The sequence below is a fragment of the Trematomus bernacchii genome, unplaced genomic scaffold (assembly GCF_902827165.1).
Source record: "Trematomus bernacchii unplaced genomic scaffold, fTreBer1.1, whole genome shotgun sequence".
Lineage (NCBI taxonomy): Eukaryota > Metazoa > Chordata > Actinopteri > Perciformes > Nototheniidae > Trematomus > Trematomus bernacchii.
The window spans coordinates 30,001-51,888 of NW_022987778.1; the positions used below are offsets into that span (position 1 = coordinate 30,001).

Here is a 21,888-nt window from a genome sequence, read left to right on the forward strand (position 1 = left end):
GAGCAAGGCACCGGAGCTAATTCCCTAACATGCACATTTAATAATCTGAGCATCAATAGACAGTCTCACACACACACACACATCCTGACATCAACACTCCTGTTGTAGCTTCCCTGCGTGTTGACAGCAGAGAACAGATTGAGTGTGTGTATGTGTGTTTGGCTGATTGTCACTATAATGTAAATGCTGGGTTAATTAAAACGAAAGTGTATTTGTTGACCAACTGTGGCACAGGCTATGGATTGTGTGAGTGTGTGTGTGTTGGTGTGGGTCAGTGTGTGTGTGAGTGTGTCTCACCTCCACCTGCGTGGCGGCGTTGCTCTGCAGCTCGTTGGGCACGGTGTGTGTGTGTGTCGGTGTGTGTGTGTGTATGTGAGTGTGTCTTTCACCTCCACCTGCGTTGTGGCGTTGCCCTGCATCTCGTTGGGCACGGTGTGTGTGTGTGTGTGTGTGTGTGTGTGTGCATGCGTGCGTGCGTGCGTGTGTGTGTGTGAGTGTGAGCATCTCACCTCCACCTTCATGGCGGCATTGCTCTGCAGCTCGTTGGGCACGGTGCAGCGCAGAGTGTTCCCTGTCAGGATCAGACTCTCACAGCTGTGGTTGGACACCGTCAGCACCTGGCACTTCATCGCCTCGCGGTCCATGTGGTCGCCCTGTGGGAGGAGGGGGAGGAGAGAGAGGGATCGAGAGGAGAGAGGGGGAGGAGGGGGAGAGGAAAAGAGTAAGACACTGGGTCAACATTTGCAAAAGTATTGAGGTTGTCAAAATTACCACAGACAGTCACAAAAGGTCAAATGTCAGTTCATCCAGACAGTAGATGGAACACATAATGGTTTCCTTTCTAAGGTAGGGTGGCAACAGAATATACAAAAATGCTAAATAACATGACAATTTAAAAGCTCATTGCATGCCAGCAGATATTGGACCGAGTCATTGTTTTGAAATTCCTTTTGAAGTAGGTTTCACGTCTTTGCACTCGAGTCCAAATCAAAGGCAAGAAAGTCCAGATTTAAGCCTAAAACAATGTGTGTTAGGTCTTAAAAGAGTGAAATCAAGTCTATTGTTGTTGTTGACCACTGTTGAGTGTATAAGTCAACAAAAACTATCCTTTGTGTCGTTGTTTCCACGTAGCATTAGTTCTTCATGGTTCTCTCCTTCAATGTCATTGGAGGTTGTCTGTCTGTCAACTCGCTGGAAATGAGAAGCGTTATCTTTCAGCGAATTCATTTATTCGAGGCACACGTTATATAATATTTGGGATGGAGGCAAAGTATTTCAAAGTCAAAAGGCTTAAGGAAAAAGGGGAGTCACCAGTCATTGTTTTTAAAGTCAAGATGCAAGTATCTTTTGTCAAGTAAAGTTGAAAGTCACCAAATCTGTGACTTGAGACGACACTCGAGCCCAGACTGGAGGTTTTAGAGGGACCTTATTTATCATACTAAAGTCCCAAGGTCTCTATAACATGTAACTGTGCCTGCATGGAGCTCAGACTGAGGTTTTGACCCTGATGCCCAGTAACTCACTATATATGGACATACTGTACACGGTCTGTTGCATAAGGTCTAAAGTGGAAGATGCAGACTGCTGGGGTGGAGGCTGCTTTAATAAAATCCATCCCAGGGCACATTAATGATTTCTTTGCAGTTTACACACCTCTGTTACAGTCACACTCTTCAAAGTGTACTTCTGCGGCAGCTTTTAAACGATTTATAGAACCTTTAAAAGGACAGTAAGTGACGGGGTAGCACGACTTACATGCTTTTACTGTCTTAAGCCATATTTTTAGTAACCCCTTCATCTTCTGTTTACTATCCTGGCTCCAAAATAATGGAACAAACTCTCCATGGACGTTTACACATCTTCTGTCCTTTGTTTACTTCCTCAACATAGTGACATGACTGTGTAACAGCCCCGCTTCTATTGGCTAGCGCTTCAACACATTGTACGTGATAGGCTAAGGGGCGGGACATCTCTAAGCGGTTGACCAATCACAACAGAGCCGGCCAGCTAACCAATCAGAGCAGACTGGGCTCTGGTTTCAGACAGAGGGTGAAAAGAGGTGCTGCCGCACAGGCAGTATGAGAGAAATAAAGAGCTGTTTGAACATTAAAGCATGGAGACATGAAGTAGAGACACTACATACTGATATACACCTGAACATCAGCAGGAGAGGACTCTTTAAAGTAGAGACACTACATACTGATATACACCTGAACATCAGCAGGAGAGGACTCTTTAAAGTAGAGACACTACATACTGATATACACCTGAACATCAGCAGGAGAGGACTCTTTAAAGTAGAGACACTACATACTGATATACACCTGAACATCAGCAGGAGAGGACTCTTTAAAGTAGAGACACTACATATGAACCTGAAAATGAGCAGAATAGGGCCTCTCTTGACTAATGCACCATCACCTACTTTATATCTGTTGGAAATAAGTTTAGAAAAGTCCATGAGGGGAGCAAATAGTGGCAGATTTAATAATGATTCATAGTATTTATAATAAAGTTGGCTGCTTCCTAATATGAGTAACACAGAGCCGTGTATTCTAGTCATGTGACCTCCAGTGGGACGACACACCCCCTCTGACTGAGATCTGACTGGAAACACACACAGCGCTTGTCCACGTGAGTGTGTGTAACCGAGTTAGTGTGTGTGTTGTTTGAGGGGAACATCGCAGCCTAATTTGTCCTTTTTCTCGGCTCTCAGACTCTTTTTGTTTTTCTCTTCTCATGCGCTCTCAGCTCTCTCTCACACATAAACACACTTGTCTGAGTGCAGCAGAAGGCAATAAAGAGAACGATCACATTCCCCGCGTGACAGCTCGGGATTTTCCAATTTGCCACAGAGTGGAGGCTCGCACCTGTCACACACACACACACACACACACACACACACACACACACACACACACACACACACACACACACACACACACACACACACACCACACACACAACACACACACACACACACACACACACACACCCACACACACACACACACACCACACACACATCACACACACACACACACACACACACACACACACACACACACACACACACACACACACACACACACACACACACACACACACACACACACACACACACACACACACACACACACACACACACACACACACACACACACACACACACACACACACACACACACACACACACACACACACACACACACACACACACACACACACACACACACACACACACACACACACACACACACACACACACACACACACACACACACACACACACACACACACACACACACACATCAAAGAGCTCTACTCTAAATAAAATGTTGGGAAGATAATTGGAGGTTGGATGCTTCACAGTCTCCCATAAAGCGATCTCCAGCGATAAGAGCCTGGCTTTTCTCCAAAACCAACATCACGGCTCGTTTAAAGTGCCGCCGCCACGCTGGTGGGGGCTGTCACTCAAAATATTCCTTTATTTGTCTTTTATCGGCAGCCATTTTTGGGGCTTGAGTTATCAGATGGCGCTAAATGAGCCCAGTGTTTTCTCCTTTAGGAGGCCATGGCAGGGCAGGGTTATCGGATGGCGTTAAATGGGTTTTAGTGAGATGCCTGTGGTACCTTCCCCCTCTGGGTAAGGGGCTTGTCTGGGATGAAGGAGGGAGGGAAAGAGTTTTTGGTGGATTTAGCATCAGGGCCAAGGTCACGTCTGGGAAAAAAAAGCAGGAGGTTTCCCGGAGCGAGAGGTTTCAGCACAGCTGCCTCAAACCGTCCAGCAGCAGTCAACAGAAAAATGGAAGAAAGAAAGAATATGTCTTGCATTGTGTTCCTAAAACGGGCTCTGGGGGAGGTTTGAAACGCAGCGTTAAGATGTCAAGGGCTTCGACCTCGCAGCAGAACAATGCAAGTCAACAGAGAGAATACAGGGAGAGGTTGGGGGGGGGGGGGGGAAGTAAACGATGGGAAACAGACTTTACTTCCTGTTTTTCTTTCAGTATTGTTTCCTTCCACACTTGACCCGGACTATAGATGTCTCTGCATGTGAACGTGGGGATTGGGAGCAGGAGAGCAGGAGAGTGAACATGAACCTGGGTCTATTAGGGGGAAATAACTAAGTACATGTACTCATCTGAGGTACTAGTACTTTACCAGAGTATTCTCATTTCATATACTTTCGACTTTTACGCTACTAGAAGTTTTGACTCCATTGCATTTATTTAACAGATTTGTTTTCTAGAATTCCAATTTTGACAAACAAAACTTAGGAAAACACTCTTCAAATATTATAATTTGGTATAGATAATACTTGTTCCACCACTGCCTGGATCATAATTCAACTACGGCTGTGCAATTTGTCAAAAACATACAAAATTTTGATTATTTTGACTGATATAGCAATTGGAAATCCTTTACAATATTCAAGAGATTTATCATTTCTTCATCATTACTGCCATTAATAAACAAACTGTTGCATATGTGTCAGAGTGCTGCAGGGGTGTCTGTAGTTTACTTGCTCCTTCTGTTCTGCAAAGCACTTCTGAAGCTTTTTCTAAATTTGCTACAGCTCGCACATGGAGATTTTCTTACTTTACAACATTAAACTCTGAGTCTTGAGTTTCTGCACCTGTTTCTCTGGCCCTTTGTTTCTTGAGCAACATGTTTAATCGTTTCCAAAGGATGCAGTTCTGACTCTGACCTAATCTGCTGTTTTGTGATATTTCTTCAAACGTTAGGGTAAGAGTAAACGACAATGAAAGTCAGAGTCACTTTTTTTAGCAGCTGGATGTTCGTTGTAGTCTCACCTTGAGCACCACGATGCTCTTGTTGTCCTTGGAGGTGAGTTTGGGGTCCTGGAAGAGAGGGTCCGCCACGTAGATGAGGTCCCACTGATCCGTTAGGTATCCGTCCAGAACGAACGCCATCTTGGTGACGACGGGCGGCTGCAGGGCCAGTTTGGCCAGAGAGGGGGTGGAGCACTGGATGGAGGTCCGGTTCTCCCCGTACACACAGCTCTGCACAAACACACACACACACACACCACATCAACAACTAGACTAGCAAATAACGAATTCATGCTTTGACATATTTAATTAACAACTGCTGCCTTAAGAGCAGAAGATAGGGACAGTTGAAGAGATTTGTATTGTGTTATCAATCTCATTTCTAGCCAACTTTTGCAAACCAAACTAAAGCTTGTTTATTTAAATGTACATTCATACTTTTATAAGATGCTTTTTCCTATTCTTATACGTATGCAAGGGAAATATGTCATCACACAGTCTGTCGTTGAGCATATTGACTACATTGTACATTAAACAGGCATTGCGAAAGACATTATATTAAGGTTTAGGATACTGAAGCTGTAAGAAAGATTCAGTGGAGGCATCGATTTGGACTATGACCTGGCACGTAAGGACGCGTTTAGCAACAACAAAAGCAAGAAGACAACATCCATTGAATGTTAATGTGTCATTACACCTTAGTAAAGCATTGTATGAGATTAGATTAACTTTTTAAATCATAATATTGGGAAATAGTTTTACCAAAGCAGCATGTGAACAAGGCTTTTTTGAGATTCTGGACAGTATGAAAACTTCTTGCACCCTAAAACAATGTCAAGAAAGAAGTCCCGAGCATAATCCAGTATGGTGGTCTGACCTCTGCCCCTAAATTCAACCCTCATATAGTCTTTTGCACTATATCTTAATACTTCTAATATTTATTATACAGCACTTGACTTGTTGTTGAATTAAACTAGTCTTGCCTGTAATTCCTTCATATCAAAAACAAACCCAATTGAGATTCTAACCATATCCAGAGTAAAGTATCAGTATGAAAACGTCCTGCACCCTAAAACAATGTCAAGAAAGAAGTCCCGAACATAATCTCGTAAAAAACATTGGTTGTCTGACCTCTGCCCCTAACCCTAACCCTCATAGTTTCTTTATAATACTTCCTATATTTTGTAAAGCACTTGACTTGTTGTTGAATTGTGCAGCAAATTAAACTTGCCTAATTCCTCCATACCAAAAAAGACAAACCCCTATTAAAAGCCCAAACTGATCCTAATCCAGATCTTTTCAGAACCTGATCCTACACTTAAAAAGGTCTCTTGCAGAAGTGAACAACAACATATTTCCACACACTGTATTCCCACTCATAAAGAGCCACCCATCATCACCTCCACCCTCAGAGCAGAGACTCTTCACTCCGTCACTATGCAGTAATCCTCCGCTTCTTTTATGCAAAGCACTGCGGTGTTTACACGCTCGGCCCGAGGGCACAACAGGGTTTTCTATCCCGTGTTGGATTCAGCCCACGTTCAGTAAGCCTCGCAGCTTTTGTGCTCATTCAGAATCCCCCGGTGAGAGACACACACACACCCTAAGTCCTCTTTTATTGGGGTGTGTCGTCTTGTCTCAAGTGAACACAGGTATCAGACAGCGGGGTGAATTATTTTGTGTTTACACGGCAAAGTGAGAAAGTATTTCCTATAGAACAGCGTGTGATTACTTCAAATGATCACTTATGACCTACTAGAAGTGTGTGTTGTGTGTATCTGCAGAGACCCTGAAGACCTCTGCTTAAATGTTCTCTTTCTTATTCATTTTGCTGTGTTTTGGTCATTTTTCATCATTAATTATCTATAAGTACTAGAGGCCATATCATAAGCAAGCATCGAAGAGAATGATACAACATGGCACACACAGCGCTGATTAAATGCAAATACAGCACAATTAAACACAAAAAACAAGAGCGAATCTGGGGTCAACTTTGAATGTTGTGTCGACAAATTCTACGCATTGTGCTTTTAAAGTTTGAAATGTTCTTGTGTTGGCTGTTAGAGCAGAACATATTAGGAGAAGTGGACTGTATGTGTGTGAATTGTTTTGCCCTATTAGCAGTTATTAGGGGAATACAGCATGTACTTGTTATGGGGCACAGAGGGATGGTGTGAGGGAAAATACTGTGCAGAACCAAGTATGGTAGAGGTTAAATATGGGCTTGTGTTCTGAGCACTTCCAGCTAAATACTCGTGAAGTCAATTAGTTAAATGATCTTGTGTTTTTCTTGTTGAAATGCACCTGCAGCCTCGACTGGAAGATGATCCACGTGGACCAAACCAGTTGGAGGTAATCACCTTAATCAACATCATACACTTATTTGATCTGATGTACTTTTGGTAATGATGATATCATTGTTTTAGTGGCATATATGTCGAACCAGGGAATTAGCCTTGGCTAGAAACTCTACATGCAGCACACATTATTGTAACCTGTTAGAATGGGAGGGAAGAAACCCCTCTTTAATGGTCTCACATGCAGAGCACACAGCACACACAGTGACATTTGGCCTCTGCATTTAACCCATCCTAGTACCAGGAGTCTAGTACTAGGAGCAGTGGTTGCAGTGTTTTTGTATCGTCCCTTACTCATAAAAACAAGATTAAAGCTCTAACTGCTACGGTTTATCAGGGAGTGATATTTGTAAATTGTTTGATTTTATTCAACTGTTATTTACCAGAATATTCCCATTGAGATTTAAGATGATTTTAAACAAGCAGCTCAATAGCATAAGCTAAAGAAAAGCAGTGTTGTTCAGTAACAGGACATTCAGTGGTCAAATAGTCATTCATCCTGTTAACTTTTAAAACTCCTTATATAATATCCTATATAAATAATAGCCTATATATTCCCACACAAGCAAAACACAGTGTTGATTAAGGCTTGAACATCAGCAGAGTTGTTAAACTGTACACTCTTACACGATGTAGTAAACAGTGAAGTCACAGAGAGTGGGCGAGAAATGTGGGACGTGGCCTCCAAACAGAATCCAAATGGATCCGGGGCAACGTTCCCAGAAACAAGGAATTTAAAACTATAAACTGTAAGAATGGATGTGGAGAGATTGTGAAAATGGTCACGGAAAATAAATGGTACTAATCTGAGAGCTGTGGTTGATATGACTTGACAGGCAACAGTAAAAGCAGCATTTAAAGGGCCATTAGTGTTTATACAATGATCTATTATCCACTTTCTTTCCTGTCAATATGCTCTTTCACTCATGGGTCACAGTTTAGGGCGCACACACACACACACACACACACACACACACACACACACACACACACACACACACACACACACACACACACACACACACACACACACACACACACACACACACACACACACACACACACACACACACACACACACACACACACACACACACACACACACACACACACACACACACACACACACACACACACACACACACACACACACACACACACACACACACACACACACACACACACACACACACACACACACACACACACACACACACACACACACACACACACACACACACACACACACACACACACACACACACACACACACACACAACACACACACCAACACCTGAACATTAGCAGGAGAGGACTCTTTAAAGTAGAGACACTACATACTGATATACACCTGAACATCAGCAGGAGAGGAACTCTTTAAAGTAGAGACACTACATACTGATATACACCTGAACATCAGCAGGAGAGGACTCTTTAAAGTAGAGACACTACATACTGATATACACCTGAACATCAGCAGGAGAGGACTCTTTAAAGTAGAGACACTACATACTGATATGAACAAAAAAAATTAGCATAAAATGTCCTCTTTAATGTCTTTTCTCCACAGGAAAAAAAAAAGATTAAAAAGGAAAATCAGAGGACAGTTGATAGATTGGAAAAAAACAGGAACCTTTTTTCGCTCCATTATTTCTAAAGATATTTAATCTGTTAATATCTCTCTTCCTCCACCTGTTTGTTCGTTATTTTCTCTTCAATCTGTCACTCAGGACGGTATAATTTGCAACGCCTAGGACATCTGACACGGTGATCAGGAGGGTTATTATGTGGTGATGGATGCACCTAGTGCCGTCTGGGTGTGTTTACTGGTGTCAGAAAACCGTCTTCTGCACACTCTGTACCAACCTTTGGAGCTGGTAATTAAAAAGGGCGGAGTTTTTAATTCACCATTGCGGTTTACTCATGGCAAATACCAGAGCAAGTGTGATGGCATGATGTTCCTGCACACGGGTGCGCCGAGAACTTGTTTGGTTGCACGCTGATCAATGCTCTTATTTGCGCTGTGGTGGCCAACGATAGTGTGTGTTTGAGTAAGATGTGTCCTTGAGTCGGTGTGACGTGAGGACAGAAGGTGGGGAAAAACAAAACGTGTTCAATGGTTAATAATATGTTGTTGCACCTTGGTGTTGCATTACTCATAACGCCCCATGTATATTTACTAAGCGGCACTTTGAAGATTTTGGACATCCTCCTGGTACACTTTCATTTCTGTCATTCTGATGGTTAGTCAAACATACTTTTCTATCTCGTGGTGTTTACCTTAAATCATTGGCTTAAAGTGTTGGGTGGACAGACACTTTGGTAGTAAATCCAAATTGAAACTTTAAGTACAAAACAATTACATGTTTGCACTCGTCCAAAATGTAACGTGTGGATCATGTAACTATAATCTCAGATCTATTTTTATTTTATCAGATTATTCTTTCATTCATTGATCCATAACATCTCTTTTCAAGCGACTCCTGACCCTAATAAACAATATAAAAAAGGGGCACAAGCTCTCATATTCTGTACATTGGGCTATATAAATACAATTTGATTGATTAGTTCATACATTTCATTATATTTAGCACCAGGTAAAGGATCTATCTATAATCTGTTACATATGATACGAGGTGAAAATCTCACTTTTAACATGTTAACTGCTACACTACTTTGTTTCTGCAATACTCCCAACGCCCCCATTTTTTTGCGGCACCTGGAATATTTTTGACCACCTCCTGGATCCATCTTTTTTAATATTTGCTCACATTATCATCACAGTCTTTTGGGTTGTCTTTGTTGTAATTTTATGATGTTCTTTTAATCTTTACACACAACATGTATTGCACGTCTGTCCGTCCTGGGAGAGGGATCCTTCTCTGTTGCTCTCCCAGAGATTCATTCAATTTTTCCACCATTAACTGTAGGGGTTTCTATGGGATTTTTTCTTTGTGCGATTTTAGGCTATAAGGTCAGAGGGTGTTGTATTCTGTACACACTTTAAAGTCCCCTGACAAAAATGTGCAATTTGTGATATTGGGCTATAAAAATAAACCGTGATTGATTTATTCATCTGTTTTATTACAGTTCTCACCAACTGAACTGTATCTATCGTCTCTGAAGTTGGTTGAACTCCAAAAAAAGCTCAACAAACAAGTTGAAATATCACTTTCAACACTTCATCAGTTACTCCAGCAGCAGTAGCACTAACTTTGTCGGAGTGTTGCAAAAACTTCCTCATACACTTCCCAATACATCCCAAGTGAGTCATACACACACACACACACACACACACACACACACACACACACACACACACACACACACACACACACACACACACACACACACACACACACACACACACACACACACACACACACACACACACACACACACACACACACACACACACACACACACACACACACACACACACACACACACACACACACACACACACACACACACACACACACACACACACACACACACACACACACACACACACACACACACACACACACACACACACACACACACACACACACACACACACACACACACACACACACACACACACACACACACACACACACACACACACACACACACACACACACACACACACACAGTAACGTGCATCCGCAAACACTTGAGCACAAGCATACAGACGTTTAAAACACACATGCATTCGTATTGAAGTGTGTGTGAGAGGGTAGCCCTGGGTCACCTCTCAAAAGCAATCCAATTAACCCCTACCCCCCCCACCCCCACACACCAATAAGGAGCAAAGGGAGCAGGACTTTAGGGTATATTCTCCCCCCCTTTCTCCACCCAGAGTCCCAGGGGTGCAGGGAAAGGAAAAATATCCTGTGAATTAGTGGAAACCTCCGTCAGTTTCATTGTTCAGTGGATGTCTCCTCTCATTTGAAGGGAGAGGAGGTGAGGGGCTGGAGGTCGGCAGCAGCTGTAAATACAATGTCTGGCAGAGAGAGTCGCTGCGGGGTGATGAGAGAACCAGCGAGCCCCAAAAAAACCTCCGCCGTCCCCGAACGATCATTAGTGTAACGGCCTGCGAAAAGCAAAGTCATAACGGAGCGCCCACGTACAAGAGCGCCTGTCCAATCTAGAGTGATTTATTCCTGTAGTTTCCTACCGTGCTGAGATTCACTCTGGGGTTAAAGTCCGCAGTTCAGCTGTGTCTTTACTCATTAACTTGATTTTAACATGTTCATTTCACATTGTCTTCTTCTTTATAAGGTATTTGAGTAAATGCACAGAAAGGGTTTGCATCCTGACCTATTCTAAGACTTGTATTTGTTTCTAGACTTCGCTGATATGTTTTACCGTTTAATGACTTTCTTAGACTTTCGAATCACGTGTATATAGAATTCTTACACAATTTTGTATTTTTGTATTTGATTATATACGTTGCATTGTTGGAGGAGCTCGGGTCATAAGATTTTCTTTGCCATTTCTACACTGTAGCTTATGACACATTAAAACCTTTGAATCTTGAATGTTTCTTAGTATCGCATTGATACAAAATCTGCAAAAATATCAAAGATTTAATCCTGTTCTTGGACTTTTTTATTTTTGAAACTCTGAATTAGGTTAGTAAGTTAGACTGACCACCAACAGCCACCATACAATAGCTTCTTTTGGGGGGAAAATGTCCAATTAGCAATTATCCTGATGTTGGAGTGTACATTAATGTCACAATTACATGTTATACTTTCCTACACAGTAACAAAAGCAATGCCATTTGTTTTTCATTTCCTGTCGCTTATGCAGCGTCTAATGGCGCGTTTCCACTACAGCGCGGAGCACGGTTTAAGAGGGCTGTGACGTCAGCGGCCCGTCTTTGGTTGCGTTTCCACTTGGCCTAGTACCGGCCGGCGGGTCCTAATTCACAGTTTTTCTGGCCTCATAAAATCGTGGGTCTAGGGCCAGAGACAACGAGGCTGAGTCGGGCTGAGTATGCTAAACTAGAGAGAGCATCGCTGGCAAGGGGGCTACAACTACAACAAGATGGACATATTTGACCGTGATTTAATTGTAATACACGTTTCAAAATGATGCCGAAGTAACAACATACTGATACCGGTTAGTAAAAACCATGAATTAATGCTTTGTCAAGTCTGCAGACAGACGGCAGGCGAAAAACCTTTTAAAATGCGTGTGTTCTAAATGGAGATCGGCTAAGCTAACGCAGTATATGCTCCGACCGTCCACACTCACAACAACGGCCTATACAGACATAAATAAACCAGTGACTGTACTCGCCATGACACAGGCAGTCTGTGGTTTGTACTTGTTTAACTTTTGTCTAGTTTCTGAACATATATGAGGAGCTGTGAGCTCTGAGGGCTAACAGCTAACGGCTGTGTTGTTTTTCTGGGGTTCTCATTGAAGATGACGTCACGGCTCCGCCTACACTGCGTTACTATAGATACTACCCCAGTTCCTAAACTGTAATGGAAATGCGCCATAAAGTGAGCCAGTCCTAACGAGGCCTAGCCATACCGAGCGAGGCCGAGCGAGGCCGTGTAGTGGAAACGCGCCATAATAAAGATTATAAAAGATGTTACATACGCGTTGTTATTTTCCTGTCAATGCAACCATGCAATATCTATTCAAAACGTTTGCAAAATGGTTTCAAAACCTGGAAAGAATGCCCTGTGACGCAAAGCGAGAAACAGATCTTCAACTGAGGTCAAAATATTTTTCGTTTTTTCAACTTCTAGTACCAGTTTCTTCTATCACTGCATCGGTCAACCACAGCGATTTCTTTCCAGTTTTTCAAACCCCCAATGTGAAATATGACATTATCAATAAAATGTGATTGATTGATTCTGTCTGCCATTACGCAGCTCTACTGAAAGCTGTTGGCGTTTTGAAGCACCTCGACTGCTGACAGACTGGAAAACGTTCACCTATACTTCCTTCTTTCAGATACCCCTTCGCTTTGTTGTGCATGGGAAACGAAAGAGAGAAAACGAAACAAGGCAATCTGTGAAGTCAGGCGACAGGTGTCCGGCTACGGTGGGGCCTCCAGTTAAACCAAACTATCCATAAAAGCTAGGCTGGTATACCAAGAAGTCTCTGAGCTTTGTGAGTGATCTGTGGATATGCACTTGTGTTTTTTGTGTATGTGTAGCCCCCTTTGACTTTGTGTTGCCATGCCGGATCGTAAAAAAAAGAAAGAAATCTTTCATGTTTGTGGGAAAGCTGAGATTGGCTGAGACCGGGCTTTACTGGAGATCTGAAGGAAAGATATCAGGTCCACACATGGTGGTGTTTCTTTTCTGTTTTCATGCTCCATTTCTAACCAAGACCCCTGAACCGCTGCTAAACGTTATACATGCAGTTGATGTTTCAAGGCTTTCATTTTCAGCCACTAGGGGTCTCTACATCAAAACAATAACAAAAGACAAGAGTTTGATGGCATCCATTGCTTTCATTTCTACACTTTTTCATTATTCACATAGGGATTAATGAGAGTTACCCAGTACAACACTACATAAAGCAGTTTCACGTAAAAAAATCTCTGTTTCTCGTCTGGACGTCTCAGAGGGACTGTGAGCAAAGATCCCACTAATGTTTGCTCAAATTTCTTCTATAATAACTTCCAATAATAATAAGATCTATTCTGTACATTCAGGAGGTTTGTACCAGGACCCGAATTATCCTCAAAGAGCTCTTCCTATTGTAAGAAGTTAAAATCAATGTTTGAATGACATAATTTAGATTAAACATACTGTAAGCTTAAAACTGTTTTATTCTGAAAATACTTAATTTCCAGTTAGCATTAGCTTGTGGCTAACGTTATTGCTGAATGTTAAATGAATGTAGTTTTATTTTGAAAAGCTTTATTGAAAGTCGTCCCCGCTGTTTACAATGACGTCACTTCCGGTGTCACGTTAACAATGATTACAGCCGTTAAAATGCATTAAATAAAAAGTCATGAATGAGAATACGAGGAGAAAAGGCGTGTGGAGTTATACAATGAACACACAACGTCTAAATCCTTTTATTTACGCGATATCAGACACAGAAGAACGAGTGGAGGGAGGACCCCCTTTCGTCAGACCCGCCAATCCACGTAGAATCGTTCTCTCTCTTCTTCCCACCCAAACATGGCGCTGTGTTCTTGATTTGCTCTGTCTGTTTCAAAACCACGTGACTTTCATTAAATTACCCATTTGAACCTTTTCGAGACTACTGTACATTGTCTCTTTTTAACTTCCTCCTGGACTCGAGAACAACGAACAAATCTTCACTATCTAAACGAAACAGATCTGGTGATGAAAACTAGTAAAAACACTGAATGAGGCAAATTAAAGCTAACAATCAGTGCTGCTAACGTTAGCTCAACATTTGATAACTTAACATCCAGATGTCTCTGGAATCAAATATGTAATCTAGTAACAATATCGTTTAAATAGAAACCAAGATCTGACAAGTACATCGCACACATTTGACTTAAAACTAGAAAAAAAGTCAATTTATTAAAGCGTCTAAAAGAAAACCACAATGCTTTCCAAACAAGATGGACAGCTAGCTTGATCAAAATGTTCTAGGTTTGAATATTATTAGGGCGTAAGGCGTACTTTCTTCCTCTGACAAACTTCTACAGTATTTCTCTTAAGATCTCATCGTTTTTTGTCCGACTGAACTTCTTTTTGCACGGCCGTTGATTCAGTTTTTGACCGCAGCTCTGCAGGATGAGAGGCCGGCTCACATTACCCACAATGCCGTTCCTCTGGCGCTGGAAACCTCTGGGATGTCAGCTCGTGAAAGATCCATGCCTCTACTGTCCCTTCCCAGGCTGAGCTTTAACTCATCCCGTTTACTGGAAGGAATTTAAAGGCGACAGCTGGGGCCCTGAGGGCATGATCCAACCCTAAATCATTAGTGATGATGGCCTTATTTTACACAGCTTCAAGCTCTTCCTCTCTCTAGGAAGCTGTTCCTCTCTGGTCAGTCAAAATGAACAATAACGTCCCTTCAAAACGCAGCTTTTCAGTTATCCAAGAGACGTCAATTCCCCACATTTTAACAGAGAGGACTTTTTGTCAGGTTTTAAAGAAAGTCACAGCATGTTTTGTTGGGCTTAGGATGGTGTAAACTTGCAATGCTTCTGCACCAGGTGACATATAAAGCACATTGGAGCACAATAGATTATCCTATTGATCTGTTATTACAGAAGGAAATGCACAAGTAAACTTCACTGGAAATATCAAGCACTATCCAGAAAAAATGCATGTTTTTGTTATGTTTTTGAAGTGACATTATACCTCGGTAACAGAACACACTTTTTAACCCTCCCGTTGTCTTCGGGTCAAATCTGACCGATTTACTACTTTCATCAATCATAACTTTTTTGTTTTACATTTGATTGCATTAAGGCTTTATGATATCCTTCACAGTAGACATTTGAACATATACAATTGCTGATCACCACTTTCATTGCATTTTGGATGATTTAGTCAACTTTGTAACACCCATGGTGTTCCCGGTCCGCCATAAAGAAAAGGAATTAGTAACCATCCGGATCAGATCAAACACACACACAAACACACATACACATACTATAGATGTGTTCCCCCCCCCCCTTATGCGCCCATCCCCCATGTGAATCACACCTGGCACACACACACACACACACACACAGAACAATTTGATACATGTCCCGCTCTTATGTGCCCATTCCCCCACATGGATCACACCTGGCACACGCAATACATGTTCAGTGTCTGTTCTTTGTATATTTACTGCAGTTGTTCATGTATACCAGTAGTCTGATGCAATATTTACAGTTTGAAAGGGTGTTAAATGAAATTTGGTGATGATTAATGGTTTTTGTGTTAATGTAATAGCAGTTAAAACAGGACCGGTCAAATTTGACCGTGAACACCAAAGTAAGGGGGGGGGGGAAACGAAGACAATAGGAGGGTTAACTCAGTGAGAAAAGTATATTAAACTGCAGGTATCCTACTTTTTATAAATTATATTGTGTATTCTAAATAGATATATAATTAATATCTTTACAGTTTATATGTTTATATTTACTTTCCTGTTTGTTTATTCTTATTTTATTATATTTTTCTATATTTTAAACTTGTGCAATTCCTCTGAAACCTGTCTAGCAAACAATTTACCAATTTGGGATCCATAAAGTATATCCAATTATATTCTATTCTGCTATATTTTATTCTGAAGTGGGCAAACATCTCTTTACCAGCTAAAGATGTCCAGTTTGTCTGACCCTCTCTGACCTTTCAACTGTTGTTTTAACCTTTATTCATGCAGAGAGAGTTGAACAAACTGCTCCGCCTCAAACACATGCAAACATTCACACCTGAAGACTTTCACACACACCAACACTCGTCCACTGTTGACCCTCACAGTTTCCACTGCGGCAGATGTGGAAGGTTCGGTTAGTTAAGTGCTCAAAGATGGCTTGATAGCTGCTTTAAGGGGAGGTGTGTGTGTGTGTGTTGGATGCAGTCTCTATATACGTGTCAGTTAATTAAGAGATTTGATGCAGCGATGTTTGCATCATAAAGCTGATTATAACTGTCACGCTGTTTGTGTGTAACCAAGCCTGAGCTCTCAGGAGACCCATCAACGCTGACCTGAACACAGGTCAATGACCAGGGGAAGGGGACTGAAAGATGAGACACTGCAGGGAGTGAGTGAGTGTGTGTGTGTGTGTGTGTGTGTGTGTGTGTGTGTGTGTGTGTGTGTGAGAGAGAGTGAGAAAGACAAACAAACAAGGGAAGAAAGACGGATTGGAGATAAAGGGATGTTGTGTCACGTAGATTTGAGATGGATGTCTTATTACATAATTCCCTAAGAGTACGTGCTCTGTATTATAGTGTGTGTGTGTGTGTGTTTACTGAGCATGTTTCTATCACCTGACTGAACCTGCAGCAGCGTGTGCTTCAGGTTGACAGATAACATCATTACAAAGCACTGCTTGTCCTCGAACCGCATCCCTAAGGCGAACAACACACACACACACACACACACACACACACACACACACACACACACACACACACACACACACACACACACACACACACACACACACACACACACACACACACACACACACACACACACACACACACACACACACACACACACACACACACACACACACACACACATCACACACACACACACACACACACACACACACACACACACACACACACACACACACACACACACACACACACACACACACACACACACACACACACACACACACACACACACACACACACACACACACACACACACACACACACACACACACACACACACACACACACACACACCCACACACACACACACACACACACACACCACACACCACACACACACACACACACACACACACACACACACACACACACACACACACAATAGGCCTTTTTTCCATGGATTATTGAGGAACCTTTACTCAGAAATAAAAGGTATTCGTAAGAAGCTTCTAATAACATAAATTGTCTGCATCTTGATCTTAAAAGAGCATCAATTCTTGAAAATGTTTTTAAAGAAATACCTTATTGAGTTTATTATTTTTTTTGAAATGCAACGCTGCCTTATTTCATCGTTAAACAAGGGGGTCAATTTCTCTGTTTTTAAAACGATGTGGTATTTTTATTGAGGAAAATGATCTTAATCCTCTTCAGTAAAAGTTTGAGCAACTCTGCCTTTTTCAATCGATTAAAAAGTGGCTCCATTTCTCAGTTTTTTTCAAGGATTTGGTTTCATTTCAGCAGCAATGAAACTTTAGCTGAGAGAGCGTTATCCAAGAGAGAGGATCAGAGGGTCAGTGGGTTCACACAGAGGGAGGCATGGTGAGGGCTTCTGTGGTATTATTCCAGACAGCGAGACTCTTTCTGTTGTACCCTGCAACACCGGATACAAAAATATTAAATAAAAAATATTTGTACTAAGTGTTATGTCTCTGTCAGTAAGTGGAGGTCCAAGTGTTTTATTTTGTTGTTAAATATGTTCGGGAAAACAGAGACAGGGGGAAGCACAGCTGTCCATCGTCTCCATTATGTCATTTTATCATGAAGACATACAAACTATATTTTCATTTTTAAGTCAGGTTTACCAATGCGTTAAAGATTTTTCAACGTAGTCCAACACAAGCATAAGTGTAGAATTGAGTGTGAGTACTTATATTTGAAAGAATAGAGTTGAACACTTAACAAAATGTCTATAGTAATATAAAGAAAATACTACTGTATGTTGTCCATCAAAATAGTCAGATGATCTGAGGAGGTGTGTGGCGCAGTGGATAGAGCCTTGGTGTTGGGATCAGATAGAGCCTTGGTGTTGGGATCAGATGGTCACAGGTTCAAACCCCACTGCAGTCAGCATGTCGTTGTGTCCCTGGGCAAGACACTTCACCCCAAATTGCTTCTGTGGGGATTGTCCACAGTATTGAGTATGTGAGTCGCTTTGGATAAAAGCGTCTAACAAGTAACAAGTAATCTATGTAAAAACATGTTTTATGGAGTCGAACTCATGACCTGTGACCTCTATATGTCTTTATTTTCCACTATCTGAATCTGTATGGCAAGAGGCGTTAATGAAATTGTAAAAGAAAATGGACATTACAAAAATATTTGAGATTTTGCAAAAAGCTATGTCAGAAAACATCATAAAATCTTAGGTCTTTGCATTTTTAAGCCCTTTGAAAGACTGTTTTATTAAATGCTAATACCAAGTAAGGCCTTATTTCTTTTGAATAACTTGTTTTAATGCCTTTTAAGACGCATTATTAATAGTATTAATACTATTATTCACCATTGCTCCTCAATCCAAACGGCTTGGATCACCAGGAGCACTAATGAAAACTTGTCATCATGTCTTCATAACTTACACCAAGACTTATGACCACCTGGCTGACATCTATGTATATTTAACACCTTTTTAAGGCCCTTATAATTAATCTACATCCATTTCAGACATGTTAATGGTCTGCAGACAGCGTGGTGACAGTCTGCTGAGTGTCAGGGTGGGATCATTTCAAACTGAGAAGTGATGACGTTCTTCATGCATGCTATATCACTTTCCTTTAATAAGTAGAATAACGTCTGAAGGAGTGAAGAGAGCCAGAGCATCCTCACCCCGCTACTGTGTGAGTCAGAGCCTTCAGAGTGTGGCTTTTCCATTTCCCTTCTCCTCGTGTTTGTCTGACTCTTTAGCCCTTTTCCATTGTCAAGACAAGATGGTTTCGGGGGCGTAAGTTTGCATAATGACAATACCATGCAAGGTATTTGACTCTTTAAGGGGTAATGGGTCTTTTCCAACAATATAAAAGGGGCCACAGGAACTAAACTCAGGAAGTACACCGTCATTCATGCTTCTGCTTTATCTCAAGAAATGCTGAATTAAAACAGTGGTTTTATTTACGACGTGATGTTTGAACAGGTGTCGTAAAGGAGACGCACAGAGAGGCAAAAGAGAGATTGACACACCTTTAGGCGGTGTTTACACGAGAACGAAACGGGTTGTATCTGCTACTTTTCTCTCGCGTATAGCCCGTTCGTTCACACGAGGCCGTAAAGGAAACGCGGAAACGGACCCCACAAACGATAACGGGTCCCAAGGTGGATAGATCTGCAACCGGAACGCTCTGGGGGGCCAAACGGCTCAGTGTGTACGCCCTAAACGATCATTTCCTGATAACGATGAAGCCATAGCCCCACCTCTGCTGCTCACTGCTGTAGCATGGTCAGTAGCTACTGTCAGTAGCTACTGCTAGTGCTACTGCTAGTGCTACTGCTACTGACCATGCTACAGATGTTAGTGCAACATCTACAGCTCCTCTACCACAACCATCAGCAACAAGTGGACATGGAGAATTACATGAACTACATGTTGCTAAATCCACCGCGGGGCATAAACAGAAGGGCAACCATGGCAACCATGCTCGGGGGTCTTCTTCGCTGCTTTTGGTGTATTTTGTAGCAGAAGTACAGCGCCACTTACAGGCCCGGCATATGTACTACAGCGTCTCCAGCGCTTACGAGCGGTCTCGTACGGAAGTACAGCGCCACTTACAGGCCCGGCATATGTACTACAGCGTTTTAAATGAGCCGAATGCGTGTGAACGGAATACTTTTTTGATAACGAATTCGGTCCGTTTGCGTTTGCGCTCCCGTGTAAATGGGGTCTTAGGGAGAGACGCCAAAGAAGCAATGTTTTTTAGCCTTGCACAGATTTGAATGTCTTTCCCTTTAGCAACCTAGAGACGTGTTCACAGCCCTCCACTTTAAAATATAATACACTGTAGTTTGCCATATACTCATTGTCCTAAGTGTTTTAGTTTTTTAGCTTTTAAGGTTATTTGTATAGTTACATTTAGTGTAAATACTTGTCTTTAGCATCCTTTTTAATGCTACATTGATTCCTAAAAATACTTATTTTTTATTATCCTTATATATTTCTTTTTTTACCTACTTTGCAACTTATTTCTTTAGATTGTTTATGTTCGCACCACCAGATACCAAAGCAAATTCCTTGCATGTGTACACGTACCTGGCAATAAACTTGATTCTGATTCTTCTGATTCTGATTCTGAGGTGTCATGATTCTCCTATTGCACGATTTGATTTGAGAGGTGGTGGCTCCACTGGTTTCTGCAGCCTTCAAACTGTACGTCTCTATCGATGACGCGCTTGTTGATTACAGTACATCCTTCTCAGGGAAGGCTATATGTTGTCACACGGGTGTCTCGGGAGCATTTTCCCGTGCTGTTGTTTCTCCGTCATCTCAGACAATGACAAGGTGTCTTCAAAAATACTGGTCGTTTTCCAAATGTTGTCAGTTTTTTTCTTTGGAAACATGCAGTCAATAGTGGAGTCAAAAAAATAAATACTGGGAAAACGTTATACCTCGACAAATCGACAATACAGCTTTTGAGTTTGATGATCAAAATATAAATTTCATTTTGATCAGTTTTTGATTAAGAAACAAAATCATGACATGCCTACTCATGAGCAGGGCGTTTGGACGAAGTTTGGATGAGGTTACTATATCCAGCAGTATGTTGCTGTCAAAAGTCACGGACAGTAATTTATAACCTTCTTGAGTTCTGGAAAAAGTTGCTCAAAAAGGTTCATGAGATCAATTTTTTTAGTTTTTGAGCTCCACAGTTTATACATTGAGACTCAGAGACTGACCCTCAACACTGCAGACGGGTCTCTCTTTGCTTCCCCATAACCTTAACTCAGATTGTGCAACCATTGTAACCCCGGATAGAGAACTCATTATGGGATATGAATGCCTCGTTGCACTCACCACATGGAAGACCTCCGCATCCTGCCCGGTGCTGAGGATCATCTGAGGCTGGAGGCCGGACTGCAGGAAGAAACCGTGAGCCGACACGGTGCAGCCTCCACTACAGAGAGAAGAGAGAGGACGTTAGCTGGTGTTAGCGTTAGCATCAGCCGAAGACACAGTAGATCCCCACTGGGAGCAACCTGCTGTTGGCGTTAGCAGTTAAGCTACTTGTCACCTCCTACTCATTTCCTTCCTGTGAAGCTTTAATCTGTCTCGCCTCATCTACAGACTTTCCCACAATCCCCCGTGGCTTTCTCTCTCTGTTGTACCTCTTTGTAGCTCAGATTTACAGTTTGACAAATAGTGATATCCAAACCATTTGTGCAAAAGTTCTCAACATCTTAGCGCTAG

General features: G+C 42.0%; 1 protein-coding gene across 4 annotated transcripts in view; it reads right to left on the reverse strand.

Moving 5' to 3' along the window:
• met (MET proto-oncogene, receptor tyrosine kinase) overlaps positions 1–21,888 on the reverse strand; it is a 90,284-nt gene that overhangs the window by 25,309 nt on the left and 43,087 nt on the right. For all 4 annotated transcript variants that reach the window (XM_034149111.1, XM_034149109.1, XM_034149108.1 and 1 more), the window contains 3 exons: positions 21,496–21,595; positions 4,814–5,023; positions 510–653 (listed from right to left, as the gene is read on the reverse strand). In XM_034149111.1, coding sequence (XP_034005002.1) covers positions 510–653; positions 4,814–5,023; positions 21,496–21,595 — 454 coding nt within the window. The remainder of the gene's footprint in view (positions 1–509; positions 654–4,813; positions 5,024–21,495; positions 21,596–21,888) is intronic.